General features: G+C 32.7%; 2 protein-coding genes across 4 annotated transcripts in view; both read left to right on the forward strand.

Annotated features, from left to right (window-relative positions):
* The window catches only part of LOC135138746 (uncharacterized), a 133637-nt gene that overhangs the window by 52483 nt on the left and 59123 nt on the right, over positions 1 to 22031 (forward strand). For 2 of the 3 annotated variants that reach the window (XM_064068745.1, XM_064068746.1), the window contains 3 exons: positions 301 to 461; positions 917 to 1075; positions 1244 to 7610. In XM_064068745.1, the coding sequence (XP_063924815.1) occupies positions 324 to 461; positions 917 to 1075; positions 1244 to 5659 (4713 nt within the window). In that variant the 5' untranslated portion in view covers positions 301 to 323 and the 3' untranslated portion in view covers positions 5660 to 7610. Of the gene's footprint in view, positions 1 to 300; positions 462 to 916; positions 1076 to 1243; positions 7611 to 22031 lie in introns of those variants that run through there. The other variant, XR_010282049.1, reaches the window with a different exon arrangement.
* The window catches only part of LOC135138737 (uncharacterized), a 254941-nt gene that overhangs the window by 19289 nt on the left and 213621 nt on the right, over positions 1 to 22031 (forward strand). The window lies entirely within an intron of this gene.

Raw genomic sequence — 22031 nt, forward strand, 5'->3', positions numbered from 1 at the left:
ACCTTTGAAATTCAGTCAATTTTCAATAAAGACATAAACCACTTCAGTCTTCCCGACTCGAAGCAAAACTATCGTCGGCATTCTGATTTTAATTTTTAAACCAACAAAAAATGTATTTATTTTTTTTTACTGTACAGATTCTATGATCACGATTCCCACTTTTGACAACATGAGTCATTTTTATCTAGTTTTTTACGTAGTATAATTCATTTTTAGCTTTATTGTCGAAAAATGACACATATTAGTATCCATGTTTTCTGACCGTCGCTAGTTTACTTGACTGATTGATATTTTTTTCAGCATACACGTTGAAATTTGTCGCCATGGACTCAAGTTCCGACGAAGAAATCGAAAGATTAAGAGAGGAATTAGAACGTAAGATGGAACAAAAAAGACGAAGAAAACTAGAAAATTTGCTACACACACCACAACCCGAGGAGAATACTTCTTTTGCGTTAAAGGTATTATAAATTTGGATCAGTCCAAACTGTCCTCAAATTCATTTGGTTATTAATTTCTCTTTCAATTTACTTGTTACATTTTTACAAAGACAAGTACCTGAACTTCAATATTCAACGTAGGCAACATAGTATAGCATTGTATTGTATTGTATTATAATATGAAAATTAATTAAAACTATACAATTTTACAAGAGAACGTATAAAACGTATTAAGAAAAATGTAAAGTTTTCCATTTTTTTGTGCACCATGTGTTCAGATCAATTTTTTTACCATATGATGTCATCGTCTCGAAAATTTCATGTTTCTTATTCACGGTTCATTATTTCATCTCTAAGAAAAATGGTTTGAAAGTTTTGAAAATTTAGCCAGTAATTGTTGAATAATGTGTTAGAATAATTTTAACAATGTTTCTGCGAAAACACGATAATTATTTTGTTTATTAAATTATTTTTAGCGGACAGATCTAATAGCAATAGAAGACACTCCAAACAAGCAAGCTGCTCTATCTGAAGACAGTCTTCAAATTAAGGGAAAAACCGAAGAAAATATAGTTCCAGGGAACCGGCCTGGACAAGCAACAGATGGCGAAAGAAATAAAACTTCGTCGCATAAGGTAAATTTATTTATGATGAAATATACGTTTTGGCCGTTATTTTGTACCAGAAAAAATAACTCAAACAAGACTTGTCTGCATGTATATCTGCAAAAGCATAAAAAAAATTAATTTTTAAATGATTTAGAACTATTTTCGATGTATTCACAATGTTGATTTCTATTACAGGTTTTTGAAAAACGAGCAGGAACCACCGACAAGGGAAAAAAATACGAAGATTTGGTTACCGCTAAAGTCGCACTACAATTGGTAAGCGACAGTGAAATAAGAGATTTCCACATTTCTTCGAACGATAAAAATTTTGGTGATTTTGATGACGTGGTTATTGAAATTGAGACAAATAGCGGAATAAAAACAAAAGCACTGCAATTAAAACACAGTAATGAAAAAAGACAATTATATATAAAGCAGTTGGCAAGTAAAACGGGAAACTTCAGTTTAATAAAATATTTCAAATCTGCTCAAGAGGTTCAAGGCGAACTGGAAGAATTTATATTATTCACCACAAATACATTTAAAACTTCAGAAGAAACGAAATTTAAGCTAGAAGGGGAAGAGTTTTACGTGAAGGCCATTAAAAAAGCAATTTCAGGAGACGATTTGGACGTGTTAAGAATTTCTGAAAATATAAATTATTATCATACATTTCAAATCGTAGAGGACGAATGGACTAAACAAAATCCTGAAAAAATTCAGCAGTACCAAACATTCTTCGAGCGCTTTCGTCTTTACACAAACCAAGAACGTTTTGAAGCTCTTACAAAATCAACAATGGATGAATTTATTGAGATGTTTTGCTCCAACGAAGAAACTTTCAAGAAGTACGTCGACGTCATATCAGAATGGAGTATGCGAGATGGAAAAAAAGAAACGCTAAGCAAAAGAATGATGCAACGTGTCATCGCACTTCGTTTGCTTTCTTCTCGGATCGAACCGTTTGTTTTTGGTTCAGTCACAGACGAAATGGAAATACTTCGGGAGGCTATTTGTCTGTTCGACATTACGTTGTTGGAAAAAAAAGGCAGCAACGCAGTTAAAAAATTGTGGGGCGACTTGAACAAAAACCTTGACCTTAAGGAACTAAACAAAGTTCGATCACTTTATTCTCTTTCTTCTAATTACATAAGTAGTGTCGAAAATCTGGATGCAAATTTGTTGACACAGTTGCTTTGGCTGATGGAGAAATGTCCACTCATTTTGAAAGAACACGTCAATATGGAGAAAGCTATTAAGCTCTGTCCAGATGTAAAATTTATTATACTCGGCGAGGGAAAATATGACGAATGGATGACAGAACACTCTGTGTTTCAAAACTTGTCCAACTTAGAACAAGAAATCGAATTGTATGAAACAGTATTGCGAAAATTCACCATTTCTATACAAGGCAAAGAACCACGTAATTTGGTGACGGCTTTCGAAAAAAATAAAGAAATTTTCAAGCATGTTACTGTGGAAAAACTTTTAGAGATGACAAATGGTCCATGCTATATAGATGGAAAAAAGGAAGATTTTCCCAATCTTTATATCGATAGGTATTTGTCAGTCAATATTATAAACACTGAATATTTAGAACATGTTGATCGAAATACTGTTATTATTTTAAATTGTGAAAGTAATTCTCAACAATTGAATATATCTAAAAAGCATACTCTAACAGGCATCGAGGGTTTTTTAAGTAATAGAGACCCCAAAATTTTTGATAATCCAATTTTTATAAGGAGTGAAAAAAATTGCAGTGATTCTGAGTTCCAAATAATATGTTCTAAAACACCAGAATCCACAACTGTGCACTATTTTAAATTTCTCAACGATCAAAATTTAGAATGGATTCGAAGCAAAGGCTCTGTTGATGAATTGCGAAATTATAAATTGCCTAGTCGATCTAAAAACGAAAACGAAATTTGGTCTTTCGAATTCAGCAACAACATACATCTAATAACAGGTGACCCAGGAATGGGCAAAACCGAGTTAACGAAGAGTCTAAAAAATAACTGTTGTGCGAGATATTGGACCGTGATTCTGAGTGCTCAAGATGTTATGTCTTTCTTTAAAAATTCACTAAAGTCTGAAAAATCAGCAGACTTACAATTCGAGACATTTATTTTAAACGAAAAATACCGAGACCTCACTGGGTTGGATCGAGAATTCTTTACAATGTGTTTAAAGCAACGAAATGTGGTTTATGTATGGGACGCTCTTGATGAAATATTTACTCACTATTTAAATGGTACTTTAGACCTCATTCTCATGTTATCACAAAAAGGTTGCATTCAGTGGGTTACTGCAAGGCAACATTTGAGATCTTCTCTTGAAGAAAAATTTCATACGCTGTCAGTGAGTATCAATCAGTTCAACGAACTCGAGCAAGAAGATTATATTAAGAAACGTCTTAACAGTTTTATTGCGTCTGAAGGATTGAAACCAATCATCGACAAAATTAAATCCACGTTTGCATTTACAAAACATATAGATATATTGGGAATCCCTCTTCAAATTTTTATGCTTACAGACGTATTACTTAAAAACAAGGAAAACTATTTAGACTTATTAAACAATAAATTTCTCCTGACTGACATGTATCGTTACTTTATTGAAGGAAAATTTAAGTTTTTCTACGGAGATAAAGTGCCCGTAAACTATGATTATTGGGAAGAAGAAGTAAAGAAAAAAAAGGAAGAGAAATTAACACAGTATGAAAAGTTGGCGCTCAAAGTAATATTTCCTGAAGATGTTTTGAAACAATTAAAGATAGATTGTTCTCAAGATATAGATTCTGTTTCTGAAGATTTCGCAACTATTGGTATCGTGACTGGGCTACCAAAGGGCATTCCGCAATTTGCACATGCTTCATTTGCCGAATATTTTGTAGCTTTATATTTTTCTAAAAATTTTAGAATGGCACGCAGAGACATATTTTTTGATCAAAAGTATAACAATGTACGCTTTTTCTTCGACATGATAACTGGCAAAGATTCACCGGTTCACATCGCGATTTTATACAGAAACTTTGATGAAGTGGAGAACTTTGACGACGAAGTAATAAAACGTAAAGATGAGTGTGGAAGAAATGCCTTACATCTCATCTGTTCTTGGGGACAACGACAAGGACGTTTAAATGTTCAACATCAAAACAAGAGTTATGTTATCAAGACAAATCGGGAGATTATGCGTAGTTCGTTAGAAACGAAACAATATTTTAAAGCGTTATTGTTTTTATTAGACAAATGTGAAATATTAGAAAAAGATTTTCTACATCAACTCACACCCTTAGCATGGGCACAAGAAAGTGAAAGTTTGGGAGCGGAACTGGAATTATTACAAACACGTAAATTACAATTGGAAGATTCGTATAGTCGAACAGACAAAATTAATATTTTATTTTTTGTCGCTTTGCACGGATACGCAGAAGCGTTTAAAATATTATTTTCATCTTCGAGTATTTCTAATAATGAAGTAAATTTTAGTGTTGAATTCGATGGTAGTACGCCTCTTATAATAGCTTCTCGAGAGGGGCACGAAACAGTTGTCGAATGCCTGGTGAAATGCGGAGCCGAAATCAATCGCGCTGATAAATATGGTTGGACACCGCTTTACGAAGCTTCCTCTCAAGGTCACGAAAAAATTGTCGAATGCCTGGTGAAATGCGGAGCCGAAATCAACAGCCCTAATAAAAATGGTCAGACACCGCTTTACGCAGCTTCCTCTCAAGGTCACGAAAAAATTGTCGAATGCCTGGTGAAATGCGGAGCAAAAATTAATCCAGCTAATACATATGAAAACACATTGTTGTACGCAGCTTGCTCGAAAGGTCACGAAAAAATTGTCGAATGCCTGGTGAAATCCGGAGCTGAAATCAATCGTGCTACTAATGATGGTGTGACCCCGCTTTACGCAGCTTCCCTTCGAGGTCACGAAAAAATTGTCGAATGCCTGGTGAAATGCGGAGCCGAAATCAATCGCGCCGATGAAGATGGTTGCACACCGCTTTACGCAGCTTCCTATCAAGGTCACGAAAAAATTGTCGAATGCCTGGTGAAATGCGGAGCCGAAATCAATCGCGCTGATAAATATGGTTGGACACCGCTTTACGCAGCTTCCTCTCAAGGTCACGAAAAAATTGTCGAATGCCTGGTAAAATGCGGAGTCGAAATCAATCGCGCTGATGAATATGGTTGCACACCGCTTTACGCAGCTTCCTCTCAAGGTCACGAAAAAATTGTTGAATGCCTGGTGAAATGCGGAGCCGAAATCAATCGCGCTGATGAATATGGTTGCACACCGCTTTACGCAGCTTCCTCTCAAGGTCACGAAAAAATTGTTGAATGCCTGGTGAAATGCGGAGCCGAAATCAATCGCGCTGATGAATATGGTTGCACACCGCTTTACGCAGCTTCCTCTCAAGGTCACGAAAAAATTGTCGAATGCCTGGTGAAATGCGGAGCCGAAATCAATCGCGCTGATGAATATGGTTGCACACCGCTTTACGCAGCTTCCTCTCAAGGTCACGAAAAAATTGTCAAATGCCTGGTGAAATGCGGAGCAAAAATTAATCCAGCTAATACATATGAAAACACATTGTTGTAAGCAGCTTGCTCGAAAGGTCACGAAAAAATTGTCGAATGCCTGGTGAAATGCGGAGCCGAAATCAATCGCGCTGATAATTATGGTTGCACACCGCTTTCCGTAGCTTCCTCTCAAGGTCACAGAAAAATTGTCGAATACCTAGTAAAATGTGGAACAAAACCTTTCGTTTAATAAAATGAATAATAATGGTTCAACTCGAATGGTCACCAAAAATCTGTCGAATGATTAGTTCAACGGTGATCCAAAACTCCTCTACGCCGGGCCAGACTTTCAATATTTTATTACCATCCGCCGCCTCATTTTTTTATTGTTATTTTGTTGATCATATCAGGGACGGTAATTTTGCTCTATCTATTAAAAACAATGTTACCTTAACCTTTGAGAGATATAACTACATACTTTAATTATAGGACTTATATTAATAAAAATTGGTCTAAAGAGTTTAGACAGTACTTCCCTCGCTGTTGGAAACGTGACGACTGCATGCCTATTATGTTTTCTTTTCGCAGTCTATTTCAAAACATTCGGTTTTGTAGTTCCTGAGTAAATCAATAAAATAAATTTACGCATTCATTTTTTTTTTGAGTCATCCGGTATATGCAAATTAAAAAAATGTGAATGGAATTATAAATTACAAGTACACACTCATCATATTTTGTACATTTTAGACCGGATTTATTCGACAAACTTTTAAGCTGACGTCATCAAGTTTTTGGAGGGGATAAGCAAATATATTTTGACTAAACATTTATTACGCTTTCTATAACCTTAAAACATCTGCAAGATTTTAAAGCATTCCGTGTTGTAGTTCCTGAGTAAATCAGAAAAATAAATTTACGCAGTCATTAATTTTTTTGAGTCACCTTGTGTATGCAAATCCAAAAAATATGAATGGAGTGATAGATCACAAGTACAGACTCATCATATTTTGTACATTTTAGATAGGATTTATTCGGCAAGCTTTTGAGCTGACGTCATCAAGTTTTTGGAGGGGATAACCAAATATATTTTGACTAAAGATTTATGATGCTCTTAATAGCCTTAAAACATCTGCATCATTTCAAAACATTCGGGTTAGCAGATTCAAAATTAAATTGCAAAATATTGTTTTATAATTTTGTTTTTTTTTTCCAAAAATCTGGACGTTTCGGGTAAAAACTCAACTCGGATTCGTAAACTTGTAGTGGAGTAATTAATAAGTAATGTGTGAAAGAGAGAGTGAATGATTAGAGTAGGGATTAATGTAGATGTAAGCAATAATGTATGTAATAAGACTAATAAGAAATGTATTAAGCAGAGAGTAAGAAGTTAGTAAGTAAGCAGTAAGTGTCTAGGCAACCAAGCGGTGTAAGAAAGAAGAATAATAAAGATATGTAGTAGTTAAGTGGTGAGTTTCAATAGTGCGTAACCTGGCTAAGCTGCCTACCCCCGGCAAGCACTACATGGCGATCCTGCCAGAGCACTACATGTGTAGGACTATGTAATTTTATACAATTTAAAACCCATTTATTATGTACAATTTTGAAATGACGTCATCGCATTTGTGGTGGGGATGATTAGACAAATTTTGGTAAGCGTTTTACCATCTACATGATATTCTTAATATAAGTACAAAATTTCACAACAATCGGTCCAGTACTTTCGGAGATTATCTGTCTAATAAAAATTCGGGACGGCAGACAGACGGACAGACGGACAGACGGACAGACGAACAGACGGACAGACCTACAGACGGACAGACGGACAGACGGTCAGACGGACAGACGGTCAGACGGACAGACGGACAGACGGACTCGATTACAACACTTCCTTTGCTTACCCTCGGGAAGTAAAAATAGAATTAAAAAAAAAACTGAATTTGTTCGACCGTATTTCAGGAGCGAGAAATGTCCTGTCTGATACCTTGGACCAATTTTACCTAGTTTGATTAAAATTAAAATTTGTGTCTACACTGTCTATATTATTTTTGGTAATACAGTGTTTTTCTTTATTTGTCGAATATGTTTCACTATTTGACACATTTTTCCCGTATTTGCCTTTTTGATATCATATGCCCAAAGTAATTCTCTTTGTCAAAATTCTTTCAATTTATCGCAAATATGTCAATCTATAATCATGAAATACCTGTAACAAATTATTTAAGTTCAAAATTTCATTTCTGTTTAGGCAATCCCCACAAATTATTGCGTCAAAAGCATTGTGTACTTGGATATTGGATATTTAATTCGTCTTCGTTTCTAAGATGACTTCTTTTAATAATCACTTTCCTCTGATTAAACAGTTTCCCAATTAGGTTTGATCTGTAGATATCAAATGGGGCTGCACACGTCATTACCACTCTTCGACCTAGTTTTGAGATACTGTGTTAAGAAAAGTCCTAAAAACTCCATGTGTTTGTATCAATCGTTGAATTTCTTCAGTTCTGTGAAATCTTACATTGTTCATTAAAATATGTCCGTGCGCCTCTAAAATTGTCTTCTTGTAAGTGATTCAATAGGGTTTTAAAAAATCGTAATCGACTAATTACGACCTGTCAGCTGACCTTTAACTTTGTTTGCGCTACAGTTATTGGGTGTGCTTCCGTAAGATTTAAACACAGTCTTCATCAATCCAATTGCATATTTGTTCTTTCTGTTGTTCAGTTAAATTTTTCGGGCGCTGCCCAGCACTTATTTCTTCACTTGATTAGTCGAGTAAATTTTTCTAACAGTTTGGTTGGATATTAAAGTGCTGTCCACATTGGCTGATTTGCGATGAAATTGTTTTGTTAAAGATAAGAAACTGTTTTGACAGAAGGTAAAACAATTTGAGAAACATGGCGCACCATTTAATAAGAGTAGGGAATAAATTTGACAATTAGTGGAACACAATTGATGAAAGACCAAAATCAAAAGAAAAACACTATTTTATGATGTACATCTTTGTATACCTACATACCTATATCCTTCATCTGTTTTCAGATATTGTAAAAATTTGTATTGCTTATTAATTTCTTTATTTATCTATTCTTATATTTAAACATATTTCTGAGATTCACGCAATTTTTAAATATAAGTAAAATATAACCACAAGCCAAATAAGTCACTTTCTTTTATGGTCACATATTTCACTTGAATAAACTAATTTGACATGACGATTTCTTTTATAAATATTTTCTTTGTAGTTTTTTCTGAAGTATCATTTTCGGATTTTTTACTATCACCAAATTTATTTTCTTCTAATTTTGAACTTTCGATAAATTATTGTTTATTTTGTTTTGCCAAAAAGAAAATAATTTTTAACAGAGGCAATACTAAAGTATTTGAAGTATACACTAAAAGCTACTTATAATTTTTTATAATATATATAATAATATATTATGACGTGCAAGTCACTTACATTGTGATTAGTACCCAAATCTAACTTACTATAAAACCAAATATTTAATTTAATTAATTTTTCCTAGCAAACTCTCAAGCTGTTTTCGAGTACAATTGAAAATATCAAAATCATGTGGCAAGCTATTTATTTGTCTCATAATACTAGTAGTTGGCGTATTATAACCATAATTGGTTCTGTGTGAATCTACAACCACTAACTCTTGACATCGAGTAGAATGAGACGGTACTCTAAAATTGAATTTGGTCATAAGTTCATTGGAATCGATCAGGTTGTGTGGCAAATTAAAACCAAACGTTATTTCAAAATTACGACGACGTACTTCTAAGGACTGAAGTCCTATAAGCCTTAAGCGTTCTTGATGTATTATTTTGTTTTTATCTATTTTCATGTTTAATAATAAAAAGTTTACAAAGCGTTTCTGAACTCTTTCAAGCCGATTTATATAAATATTGTAATCGGGGTTCCAGATTATGCAGTTATATTCTAGGATAGGACGGACCAAAGAACAATAAATTTTCATAATAGCTATGTAATTTTTAAAATCTCTGCATTGTCTTTTTATGAATCCGCACAATTGGTTTGATTTTTTAATTATGTTTTCTATATGTTCACTAAAAGATAGGTTTGTATTGAATGTCACACCAAGATCGGAAACACTATTGGTCCTTAGGAGCTTATTATTATCAACATAATAATCTTTTAAATAAGGATCTTTTTTTGATGCAAAGGTAATAACTTTACATTTTCCACTATTCAGATACATGAAATTTTTTCCACACCAAAACTGTAGGGCTATCAGCTCACTCTGAATTTTAATATGATTACTTTCATCTTGAATTTTTAAAAACAATTTCAAATCATCCGCGAATAAGAGATATTTACAGTGGGTGGAATATTGGGTTAAGTCGTTTAGATAAAGAAGAAACAAAATCGGTCCTAGATGACTTCCTTGGGGTACTCCAGAGGATACTTTAATTTCTTTGGAAAGATGGCCATTGACATTTATATATTGTGTTCGTTCTTTTAGATAAGATTTTAACCACTGAAAGACCTTGCCCCCTACGCCATAATTTACAAGTTTATTTAACAGTAATTCAATATTGATTCGATCGAAAGCTTTGCTAAAGTCAGCATAGATTGTGTCTACTTGATAACCTGCTTCGACTGCTTTATTTATGAAACTTTGATAAACTAACAAATTTGAAGTTGTGCTTCGTTTCGGGAAAAATCCATTATTTTGATAGTGTCCCAAATTTTAATTAGTTGACGACCACACTTTAACTTAATCGGTCACTTTTTTACCAAAACTTTTCAACTATATTTTCAGCCAAACTCAGCTAAGCTCCAACTTTTACTTAGGTGAGTCATCATCTAAATATATTTGGCGTTATGTAATTATGAAATTTCAGTACAAATGTTTTTCGTGAGGCCTTTACAACAATACGAAGAGAACTGCAGCAAAAACTAGCGTACTTCCTACTATCCAATTTGAAAAATGCAAACAAAACACATAAACTAAGGTAAGTAAAAATATTTTGAAATTAACTTTATAAATTTGATTTAACATTTCAGTACAGGTGTTTCCATAACTTTTAAAAAAATTGGAAACAAAACTTCTGTTATTCGTCAAGAACTAATTTGGAACGATGTTTTGAAAAATACTTCCGCTTTAAAAATACGTAAATTTGCCTACCAAAGTACTTATTTTATTTATCACATTTTGCATAATAGACATTTCCTGCGTACTAGAACAACGAATTTAAAAACAGCAACTCGCGTTGTAATTTCGCATCTTCACAAAATATAGGTATCTTAGGCAGAATCAGATGTCTAACCTCAAGTTTTAACAAATGGGTTTAATACCGCTAACTGACCTGGACAATATCAACAGAAGAGCGTTTTAAGGTAACTTTTATTATCTTAAAATTTCCCAATATCACAAAATATTTAAAATTTCAGCAAAACACACGCTAAACGAATTCCAAACCAGAGAAATTAGGCGCAATTCCTGCACCATCAGCCGGAACTTCATCTTGTCATCGTAGAAGCTACAATTTGTCCATACATTCCGAAATCACTGCATAGAAAACAGTATGGTGCGATAGAAAATCATCTTAATCAATGTCATATTATTTACATGGGCAAACCGTTCGCAGGTAACATCATTTAACATATTAATAACGCATTCACTTTGATTGAGATAGTTTTCCATCGCACAATTAATTCTAGTTCTAATATGTAATGTGATAATAATTTTATTATTTGCAAGTAGTCTTGTAAATGGTTGCTCCAATGTATAATTTATTTCGTCTGTGTGTGTCTTTTTTGTCAAGATCGCTCAACGGATGCAGCATTAATGTCTAACAAATGTCAGCGCTAGATTCGTTGTTCCCGCATTCAGGACGCGTTTTTGTATTTGCATCTGTTCGACGCTTAGAGTACAAAATATTTAAAAATTTTGAAATGTAAAGTGCCATGATACCTTTTAACTACTTAAGTACTTGTACTCAGAATTGGCAAAAAACGACGTCAAGGCTGTTTTCCATCGTCGAATATTTTTCTCACTACATAGATCCACTCAGGTTGCATAACTAAAATTAACATTTTGCACCAAATCGTGGTTCTCTTGGAGCGTCGATGCGGCTTGTGGTTTAACTTTGTTCATAGTGTTTTAAACATTTCACAACGATTTTCCATAAACATCCTCTTTTGACAAACTGACAAAGTTTGTTTCAGAGAGGAAGCGGGAAATTTACTGTGACCAAATACTGAAAATGCTACAAGCATAGCAACTACGAAACTTTTCTTTTCTTGAAAATTGGTACACAGATGGAAAAACACTTAACAAAACCAAAGCACATAATTGAAGCAGGTTTCCTTTTGGGAATAGTTGTTGATACTAAGTGTAAAAATCTGAATTGGAACAAAATACCGAAGACGGACTGCAACCTTGTCGTATTTTCTGACTTAATTATAGCTTTTTCAGTTTATTAAAAAAAGTATCATGACATGTGAGGGATATTTTTACTTTGTAGTTGAGATATGTACATATATTGTAGTTTATAAGTTTATTACTAGTAACATAACTGTGATTACTCCAACTAACCTATGTATCTAAAGAGTGTAATCAATCAGTTCCTATGTTGTAAATAAGTATGTAAATAATGAATTAATGTGTACATATGTTGAAATAGATTGTTGTTTGTTATCAAACATTAGAATAAAATACATTTTTTGTAATTGTTAATTAAATTAGTTTTTATTTTCTTTTATAACATGAACGAAAATTGTTCTTTTCACAAATAAAATATTGTGGACCGACTGGGACAAAAATTTTGTTGAAATTTTGTTAAATTTAACAAGACTTTTCTTACTGTACAGAAAGAGATGAAGAGAACGAGACAGTGTATCAACGAACAGGTAGAATAGAATAATCAACAGAAAGAATTTTAAGAAAAGAAGACGAACACCCGAATACGAATAATGAAAATTTTTATCCAAAAAGCGTGTTTAAGACATATTATTAATTCCCGTATTCTTTTGAAATATTAATTTTAATGCTGGAGATAATCTATACTTCTATACTTATATAATAAAGCTGAAGCTGTTGTTTATTTGAACACGCTAATCTCAGAAACTACTGGTTCAAATTCAAAAAATCTTTTTGTGTTGGATAGTCCATGTATCATATCTACATATAGGCTATATAAAATCACGCTACGATCATTAGGAGCGAAGTAGCAATGAAAAATTCGGAAAAACGGGAAAATTATTCCTCCTTTGACAGCTTCCGTTGCTTACGCTGCTTAAACGGTTAAAGTTACGTAAAAATCATGTATGACGAAATTGTTCCCCTCTAAAAGTTCTAAAGAAAAGTCCGCGACAGCATATGTCTATCTTTTAAGGTCGAGTCAGTATAGCCTTTTTTATGATAATGAAATTTGTTCTAAAATAATAATGCATTATGTATAAAATTCTCGCGTCACAATGTTTGTAACCGAACTTCTCCGAAATGAGTAGACCGATTTGTATGAAATTTTTTATGTCTATTCGGTAGGTCTTACAATAGGTTGTAAACTATTTTTTAAACCCCTAAGTGATAAGGGTGGCCCACCCTAAAAAATTTTTGTCTATTTTTTTGTCAATTTTTTTTATTTTTATTTTTCTAAGATTTGGCATCAAAAAATACACATAACCCTAAATTTTCACCTTTCTACCACCAACCCCCATTTATTAATCTATACTTATATAATAAAGCTGAAACTTTTGTTTATTTGAACATGCATATCTCAGAAACTCCTGGTTCAAATTCAAAAAATCTTTTTGTGTTGGATAGTCCATGTATCATATCTACATATAGGCTATATAACATCAAGCTACGATCGCTAGGAGCGAAGTAGCAATGAAAAATTCGGAAAAACGGGAAAATTATTCCTCCTTTGACAGCTTCCGTTGCTTACGCTGCTTAAACGGTTAAAGTTACGTAAAAATCATGTATGACGAAATTGTTCCTCTCTAAAAGTTCTAAAGAAAAGTCCGCGACAGCATATGTCTATCTTTTAAGGTTGAGTCAGTATAACCTTTTTTATGCTAATGAAATTTGTTCTAAAATTATAATGCAATATGTATAAAATTCTCGCGTCACAGTGTTTGTAACCGAATTTCTCCGAAATGGGTTGACCGATTTGTATGAAATTTTTTATGTATATTCGGTGGGTCTGACAATAAGTGGTAAACTATTTTTTAAACCCCTAAGTGATAAGGGTGGCCCACCCTAAGAAATGTTTGTCTATTTTTTGGACAAAATCTTTTATTTTTATTTTTTTAAGATTTGGCATCAAAAAATACACATAACCCTAAATTTTTACCTTTCTACCACCAACCCCCATTTTTTAATCGTCTATAAAATAAAAATCAATTGCTGTTCCTGTTAGTCTTGCTAAGACTCAAAAACGGCTTGACCGATTTGAAATTTTTTTTATATTACAGGGATGGTTTATAAATAAAAAAAATAAGGATAACTTAAAAGAACAGTTAAAAAATAAAAAAATTCTAAAAATTTTGTATGGGAATCGCCACTTCGAATTAATTTCAATAGTTGGCGTTTCTGACGGACCTGTCGTCTAATTCTTCCGTGCGATTGTGAAAAGTATATTGCATTTCAAATCGTTCTTTGTTTTTTCGTAAAAAAAAACGTCGTTTATTTTAAGAAAAGTCTAGGTTAAAGTGAATTTAATTACACATTCCGAAAGTTTCTTATTCATTTTGATCTGCCATTCTTTTTACCTATATTCACTTTGTTGGTTTCGACAAAACCTCAAACTTTACCGTTATTCGAGGATTTAATTTGAACTTTTCAATATTTTAAAATTCTCAAGACAAAATTTACAGATTTGATTGACTCTGAAAATAATTCTGTGTCGTTTTATGAAGTTCATTAAAATGCCGAGAAGACGACAAGCTCACATAGGTCCGCGAAGTCAATCAAATATGCGACGAACTACCTCAGGTGCAAACTGCAATGATTTATTTCATGGGTAATTCGGATATGGAAGTTGATCAGCGTTGTGCTCATAATCAACATAATCAAACATTGAAGCGAGACATTGGGTGGTATGAATAAAACTGAGTAGATACTCATATACCTACTTCATTATTACTCTTATATACCTGAGCATACTCTATGTACTGAGTACCTACTTGGGAACATTGTATCTCCCCGGACACAAACTGAACATCTACGCGTTTTGTGAGCATTTAATCTAGAAATGAGCATCGGCGTGGCAAATAACTGAGCTGTCTGTAAAGCAGCTTACAAAACCAGTAGGATCGTTGTAAGAGTGAATTTTAACTAAACATGGTGACTTTCATCAACGTGGAACGTCGTCAAAAGGTGCATTCAGTTTGAAAAACACATTCGAAGCAGGAATATCGAAAACTTTTCATGTAATTAACTTTTATTTATGCATAAATTGTGCAGTGCGTTTTTTCTAACACTGGCCATAGAGATTCCCATCTCAAGGTGTCTACCCCATGCTAACTTATATTTTGGTAACTCGATTTTTGCCTTGATGGTTGAACACTGTCACTGTTGTCCTTTTTTGTTGTATCGAGATGCTACTTGAGCATCAACTGTTACTTACTGAAGTATTAGTATCATCTAGAAAAACTAGAAATATTTTGATTTGATATTCGAATAGATACTTCGTATTTCGAGTATGAGCATCTACTGAGTTTTATTTATATCAACCATTGTCAAAAAATTGATCGAACGTTGTTTTGACAGAACTTCCTTCGCACCAAAAGTATAATGAAACTTATTCAGCATTTTCGAGTTGAGTCTGTTCTTCACACAATTTTGTGATGACCTAATCAACATTTACTATCAACACGTAGATATACCACCTTGGATTGGTGCAGTGTAATACTAAAAATAACTGTATTGTATTCTCAAAATTATCTGCGAAAATCGAGTGAGCCATTCCATCAATTTTTTGGGGAGAATAAATAAATATTCTTAACAATTTACCATGCTTACAATAACTTTAAAACGTCTGCAAGATCTCAAAGTATTCATTTTTGCAACTCTTGAGTTATTCACTAAAATAAATTGACTGATCCATATATTTTTTTGAGTCACTGTACAATGCAAATCTAAAAAATATGAATGCAATGATAAATTACGAAAATATACTGATGATGTTTTCCACATTCCATCTTGAGATGACGGCTTCAAGTTTTTGGGCTTGATAAACAGATATATTTTGATTGAAAACCTACCATGTCAAACAGTAACTTCAAAACGTCTGCAATATTTCAAAATTCAGTTTTGCAGTTCTTGATTCAATCAATAAAATAAATTGACTCAGTGATTAATTTTTTTGAGACACCCCCTATAAGCAAAACTAAAAAATATGAATGGAATGATAAATCACAAGTATAGTCTCATCCTCTTTTGGACATTTTAGATAGGATTCATTTGGCAAAATGTTGGTCTGACGTCATCAATTTTTTGGAGGGGATAAGTAAATATATTTTGAATAAAAATTTATTATGCTTATCATATGTTTAAAACATCTGCAAGATTTCAAAGCATTCGATTTTGCAGATTCAAAATTAAATTGTAGGTGAAACGAAGTTCACGGGGTCAGCTAGTTATTAGATATACTCAAACACAATTTGAATACTGTGTACGGGAATAAAAACAAACAAGAAATTCTTTTTAAGCGTACCTACGTAATAAATATTGCACAATATCTGACACATCAAACAGCGAAGCGATGGTCTATTTACAGGAAAAAAGAAAAGATTTTTCAGTCTTAAATAACCATGCTACAGTAAAATGTTTATTTTTTAAATTTAATACCACAGTCCCTTCTTCTGCACCTGTGGAACGGGTGTTTAGTAGAGGAAACCAAATTCTGACACCAAGAAGAAATAATTTAGGTGACAATACGTTCGAAATGTTGCTAATTTTTAAAAATTGATTAAACAATACATAAAAAAATTCATAAACATGTTTTCAGTTATTTTATTCGCCAAACCTTCAAAATACTTTTAAAAGTATCTGTCCCCAACACTGGTTGTATCCTATAGTTAGCTTTAGAACTAGATTAACATCCACTCTTGATAATGTTTTCACAAATATTAACAATCATAATTTAAACACAATCCCCGTTGATTTACATGTCTCAGACCATCGTGGTGTCCTAGTGTCCCTTACATGTTCAAATATTGCCCCAAATTGTAAACCTATACGCAAAATTTTAAGACCGATAACAGAAGAGCGTCATTTTATGTTTTACAGCATACTTGACAGTACAGACTGAAATTTTCTTAATTTAAACCTTGACGCTAAAGATAAATTCAAAATATTCTTCGATATACTTACGCGGAGTTTTAAGGAAGCATTTCCACTAAAACAAGTTACCATTCATAAAAAAAGTCTTAATAAGATATCTGTAAATTGGTTTACTAATAAAATAAGGCAAATGAGAGAAACTTTAGGTTTTATAACAGATGCCTATAAATTGCACAAGACTCAAGAGTTAAAATTATTAATGTGTAACTACAGAACCCAATATAACCTGGAAATCAAATATGCAAAGTTAGAATAATAACTTTGTACTTAAAAACAAAAACAATCCTAGAGTCTTGTGGACTCTTATTAATAACTCATACAGAAGTAGCAATAAAGAAGAGAAATGTAAAATTAAACCAAGTGTATTTAACATCCACTTTTCTAATGTAGCAACCAATATAGTAAATTTGCCTTTGCCAAATTTCGATCCAATTACTGATATCAGTTGTATAAAACAGCACAGCAATTAGTTTCTCATTTTTGATGAAGTTTCTGAGGTGGAAGTTAGAGACCCAATTATACCAAGTCTCCGCAATAATCATTCGAAAGATCTATATGGATTTACTGTTTCTGTTTTAAAGAAAGTTAAAAATGTGTTGATATCTCCACTCACTATAACTAATCAATGTTTTAAAGAGCATATATTTCCAGATTGTCTTAAACGAGCTCTCGTTATACCAGTATACAAAAAGGGAGATATTAATGACGAGAATAAAGTTTTTTAGAAAATATTATTAAAACAAATATATCAGTATGGATTTCGAAGAGGGTCTTCAACTTCTGCAGCTATCCTCAATTTTGTTAATCAAGTATCACAAGCTTTTGAACAAAAAGAATCATACAATGCTTTTTTTCTGGAACTTAGTAAAGCTTTTGATTGCGTCTCTCACGACATCTTAATAAGGAAGTTACTTTGTTATAATTTTCATCTGTTTCGCACGAAGCTTATTTGTTCATATCGAACAAACCGTACTCAGTGTATTAAGGTAGACGGATCATTTTCTGATGAGCCCATTATTACTTATGGTGTGCCGCAAGGTTCCATATTGGGTCCCATTCTGTTTTTGTTGTATATAAACAATTTACTCTATTATTTAAAAAGTGTTGATGTTATGATGTATACGGATGATACGACATAAGACACAATTTCAAAAAAAAAAGTAAATTATCACGAGTACTGAATCATGGTTCCTTGCTAATAGATTAGACATTAACAGTAAAAGAATTGCAGAAATGTTATTGACACTAAAACATGTACAAAAAGATGAACATTTTGTAGAATGTGTCAAATATCTTGGCGTTTTCATAGATTTTAAATTGTCGTGGAATGATCATGGTGAACAGGTTGCCAAAAAGGTATCTAGAAATATCTTCTTACTCCGTAATTTGTCTCTTAGTCTTTCTATGCAGGTTCTTAGAGCAGCATATTTTGCCTTGGTGCATTGTCATTTGGAATATGCCCTATTAGCATGGGGCCATACGTCAACGTGTGACCGATTATTTAAGTTGCGAAGACGTGCCATTAGAGTAGTACCCAATTTAGCTCATCGTGAGGACTGTCGGTCATATTTTCGTAGTTTAGGCATTCTAACTGTACCGTCAATGTTTATTTTTAAGTGTTTAGAATATATAAAAGACAGGCCAGAATTGTATCCTAAATTAAATTGGGACCACAATTACAACACTAGAAATGATTTAATAGCGTACAGACCTTTACTTTTTTTAATGTAATACCAGAACAGATAAAAATAATGCCTACTAAATAGTTTCCAAACACCATTAATCAGTATTTGTTACAGAAATGTTGCTACAATTTTGATGAATTTTTGAATAGTGCTTTAGAAATGGTTAATGTTCAATGATTGTAATAGTTATGGTCAGTTTATGTTGTACGAATTTACTTCTGTAATTTTGTAATTATGACATGTGCAAATACTATGTATCACAGCACAAATAAACATTTTTCGACTTAAAAAAAAAACGAAGCATTTGGTGTGTGTTGTTGTTTCGACTTAAAATAATATAAATCATGTAATCAAAAATAAGAACTTTACGTTAAATGGACTTACAAATGTGTGACAGTTTTTTGCGTTTCTCTCAAAACATAGTGTGAGGAAGTTAACGGGTTTGAGTCTTGGTACCTCAACTTTGGTGAATGTTCAATGAGTAGACCAAATTTTGTACACTGACTTCTTATAGAGTTTACGATTTCTCATATTTTCTTGGGCCATTCTCACGACATTCCTATATTTTGGAAGCAAGTTATACTATAAAAAAGTGCCGCATAATTATTTCCAACTTCTTGAAGATTTCCTCATAAATGTAAAACATGATTTTCGTAGTGATTTACCACTACATATTTAGCTGAAACCTGAAAGTTGATGTATAATTTTGCCTTAAATATTAGAAGTGAAGCATAATTTGATACTCGTATCTCTTGTCAGTCATTGACAGCGTCAACCTATTTTAGTGCCGAAGTTATTTCCAATCATTTTCATTGTACGTACCGCGACTGAAAATTTGTCTGACGGAGACAGAAAACTAAAAGATACAGCAAAAAATTTGAAAAATCGTAAAACTGAAAGTTGAGAAATCTAAAGTGAAGAAATCGAGTTATATTTATATTAAAATTGCGAATTGTTGTAATATCTTTTTTAAAAGTGCATAATTCATCAAAATTGGAGGAGACAAACAACGGAGCCCAAACACATAATTTTATATTCACTTATTTTTTGGTAATGATAACCCACTAATTAATGCATACTATTACATTCCAAGGCAATAACTATAGAAATATACTAACATCTATACAAGTCTTCTATATAACCTAAGCAGTTATTTTGTCATTCGTTATTTTAGGAAAACCTAGACAACTTACACTTAATCGCACCCATCTATAAAAAGTTTAGTTTCTAGATTAGTGAAAATATCGTCAAGAACTCTCTCCAGATGTAGATTTCTTTCTAATTTTATTTTTTCACCTCTTCGAGAATTCCATATTTCAAATCCTCCAGAAACGCCCGACTGTGCTCAAAATTTCCAAAACTCTCCATTATGTTTACAAAAAGTTTCTTACTTTCCAAATCAAGTGGCCCTTTTTTCAACATATCTAAAATAATGAATTAAGTCAACTGATCAAACATTTTGCGTAAAGGATACTTATAAGGCGATGACTTCCGGATGACTTTGTATAGCATGAATTATCGGATAACTGAATTTTCCTTCATCTTGGTCATCACAGAAGATCTGAACCGTTGCCCACTCTGAAACTACATTTAAATTAAATGTAAAATTGCTAATTTCCTTACCTTAGGATTGTGCATATTTATATAGTCGTCATATACCTGAATGAAGTAACCCATTTTCTCCCAAAATTCGTGACTGAAATTGATTTTTTTGGTCTTGGCAAACATTTCTAACAATCGAACTCCCCACTAGGTAATTGCGCTGAAAAGGCCCTAAGCCTCAGCAGCGCCCCACACTCCATGCCATGTAATATCTTAAGGAAAAACTGTTACCAACCAGCTTAAATAAATGTATTTTTGACTTGACCTGACTAGGTAATTATGAAATGTACACTTACAAGCAAAAGTTTTGATCGTCTTAGCAATACAGGCCGTTTAATTTAGCATTGCACAACAAAATTATGAATAACAATAAACGAATCTTTCTTATACAGTCAAAATAATCGCATAACTGAACCGCACCTTATCACAGTAGAATGGGCCATCCGGAAAGGCTTCCCGGAAGGCTTGGACCCTCAAATGAGCTTAAGGAATAACTTTTTTTACATATTGATTGCGAATAATTATGACGTTTATTTTTTATAAATATTTTGCGATATGATGATTCCTTTTTACTTTTCAGTGTAAGATAATATTACTATACACATTGCTTAATTTGTTTCTAATGTGATTGCTAATAATTATAACCTGGCTTTAAAAAAAATAACTATTTGCAAAAAAGACAAATGAACATGTTTGCCAACATTGCTCATGTAGAACTATATCCACACTTCAAGGTGATTGATATAATATTTTCCTTGAGAATTTTTATTTTTAAGAGTAAAAACAGTGCGAACTGATATTCGGATTAACGAAAAAAGAATTAAATAGCATTAGTATTGTACTATGAGTATTTAGTTGCTATTTTAACCTTATATTTAAACTAAACACAATTTAATATTAGAATTAAATAATCCGTCCGAAATAAATTACATAGTGATACAAGACAGCGAACAAGAATTTTCCAAAGTAATTTCGTTAATTTTGATAACCAATTAAATCCAGTTAATTATAAAAATGTCAGTCAAACATACGAGTACATCTCTTTCCGGTAATAATTTTCTATCCGATGGGTTTTTAGATGGTTGCAACTTTTTATTAAATTCGAAAAACATTGATAGAGATTATCGCAAAACGATGGACGGAACAAAATTTGTCTGGTGGTTGTGGAGAACGCACCATATTATTATTATTATTATTATTATTATGCAATAAGAATGGAGCGGAGGCAAAGCCTGTGATGCTCTCCTAATACAATTTGTGTGGAAAATAATAATCATATACAAGTATCTAGATAAATTACAAAATAAAATATACAAAGCAAAATTAATTACTAATAAAGTTAAAAAAAAAATAATAACAATTACTTTCAAACGTATAGTTAGAACAAAATTAATTACATTTAGGTTGCACTGTGTCTAAACCAACTTCATGTATTGAGTCTAATCTGTTCTTAAAATTGTTAATAGAGGGAGCAGATATCACTTCTAAAGGCAATGAGTTCCAGGAATTGAAGATTCTATTTGTAAAGAAGAATTGACGTTGTTTGGTCCTGAACCTTTCTTTCGCCAGTTTTAAGGGGTGTCCACGTAGTCGGTTATCTTGATTTAAGACAAAAAGATGTTGCGTCTTCTGGTCAAAAAACCATTTAGAGCTTTATAGGCGAAAATCAGATCTCCACGGAGACGACATTGTAATAATTTAAGTCGTTCTTGATAGGAATAATTACGAATGGATGGTACCATTATTCTTGTCGCTCTACGCTGAACTGTTTCAATTAGTTTGTTATCTCTTATAAGCATCGGTGACCAGATCACGGCAGCGTGTTCGAGAAGGGACGAATATA

The sequence above is a fragment of the Zophobas morio genome, unplaced genomic scaffold, assembly GCF_036711695.1.
Source record: "Zophobas morio isolate AGI-343-1 ecotype UQ-CSIRO unplaced genomic scaffold, CSIRO_AGI_Zmor_V1 ptg000030l, whole genome shotgun sequence".
Lineage (NCBI taxonomy): Eukaryota > Metazoa > Arthropoda > Insecta > Coleoptera > Tenebrionidae > Zophobas > Zophobas morio.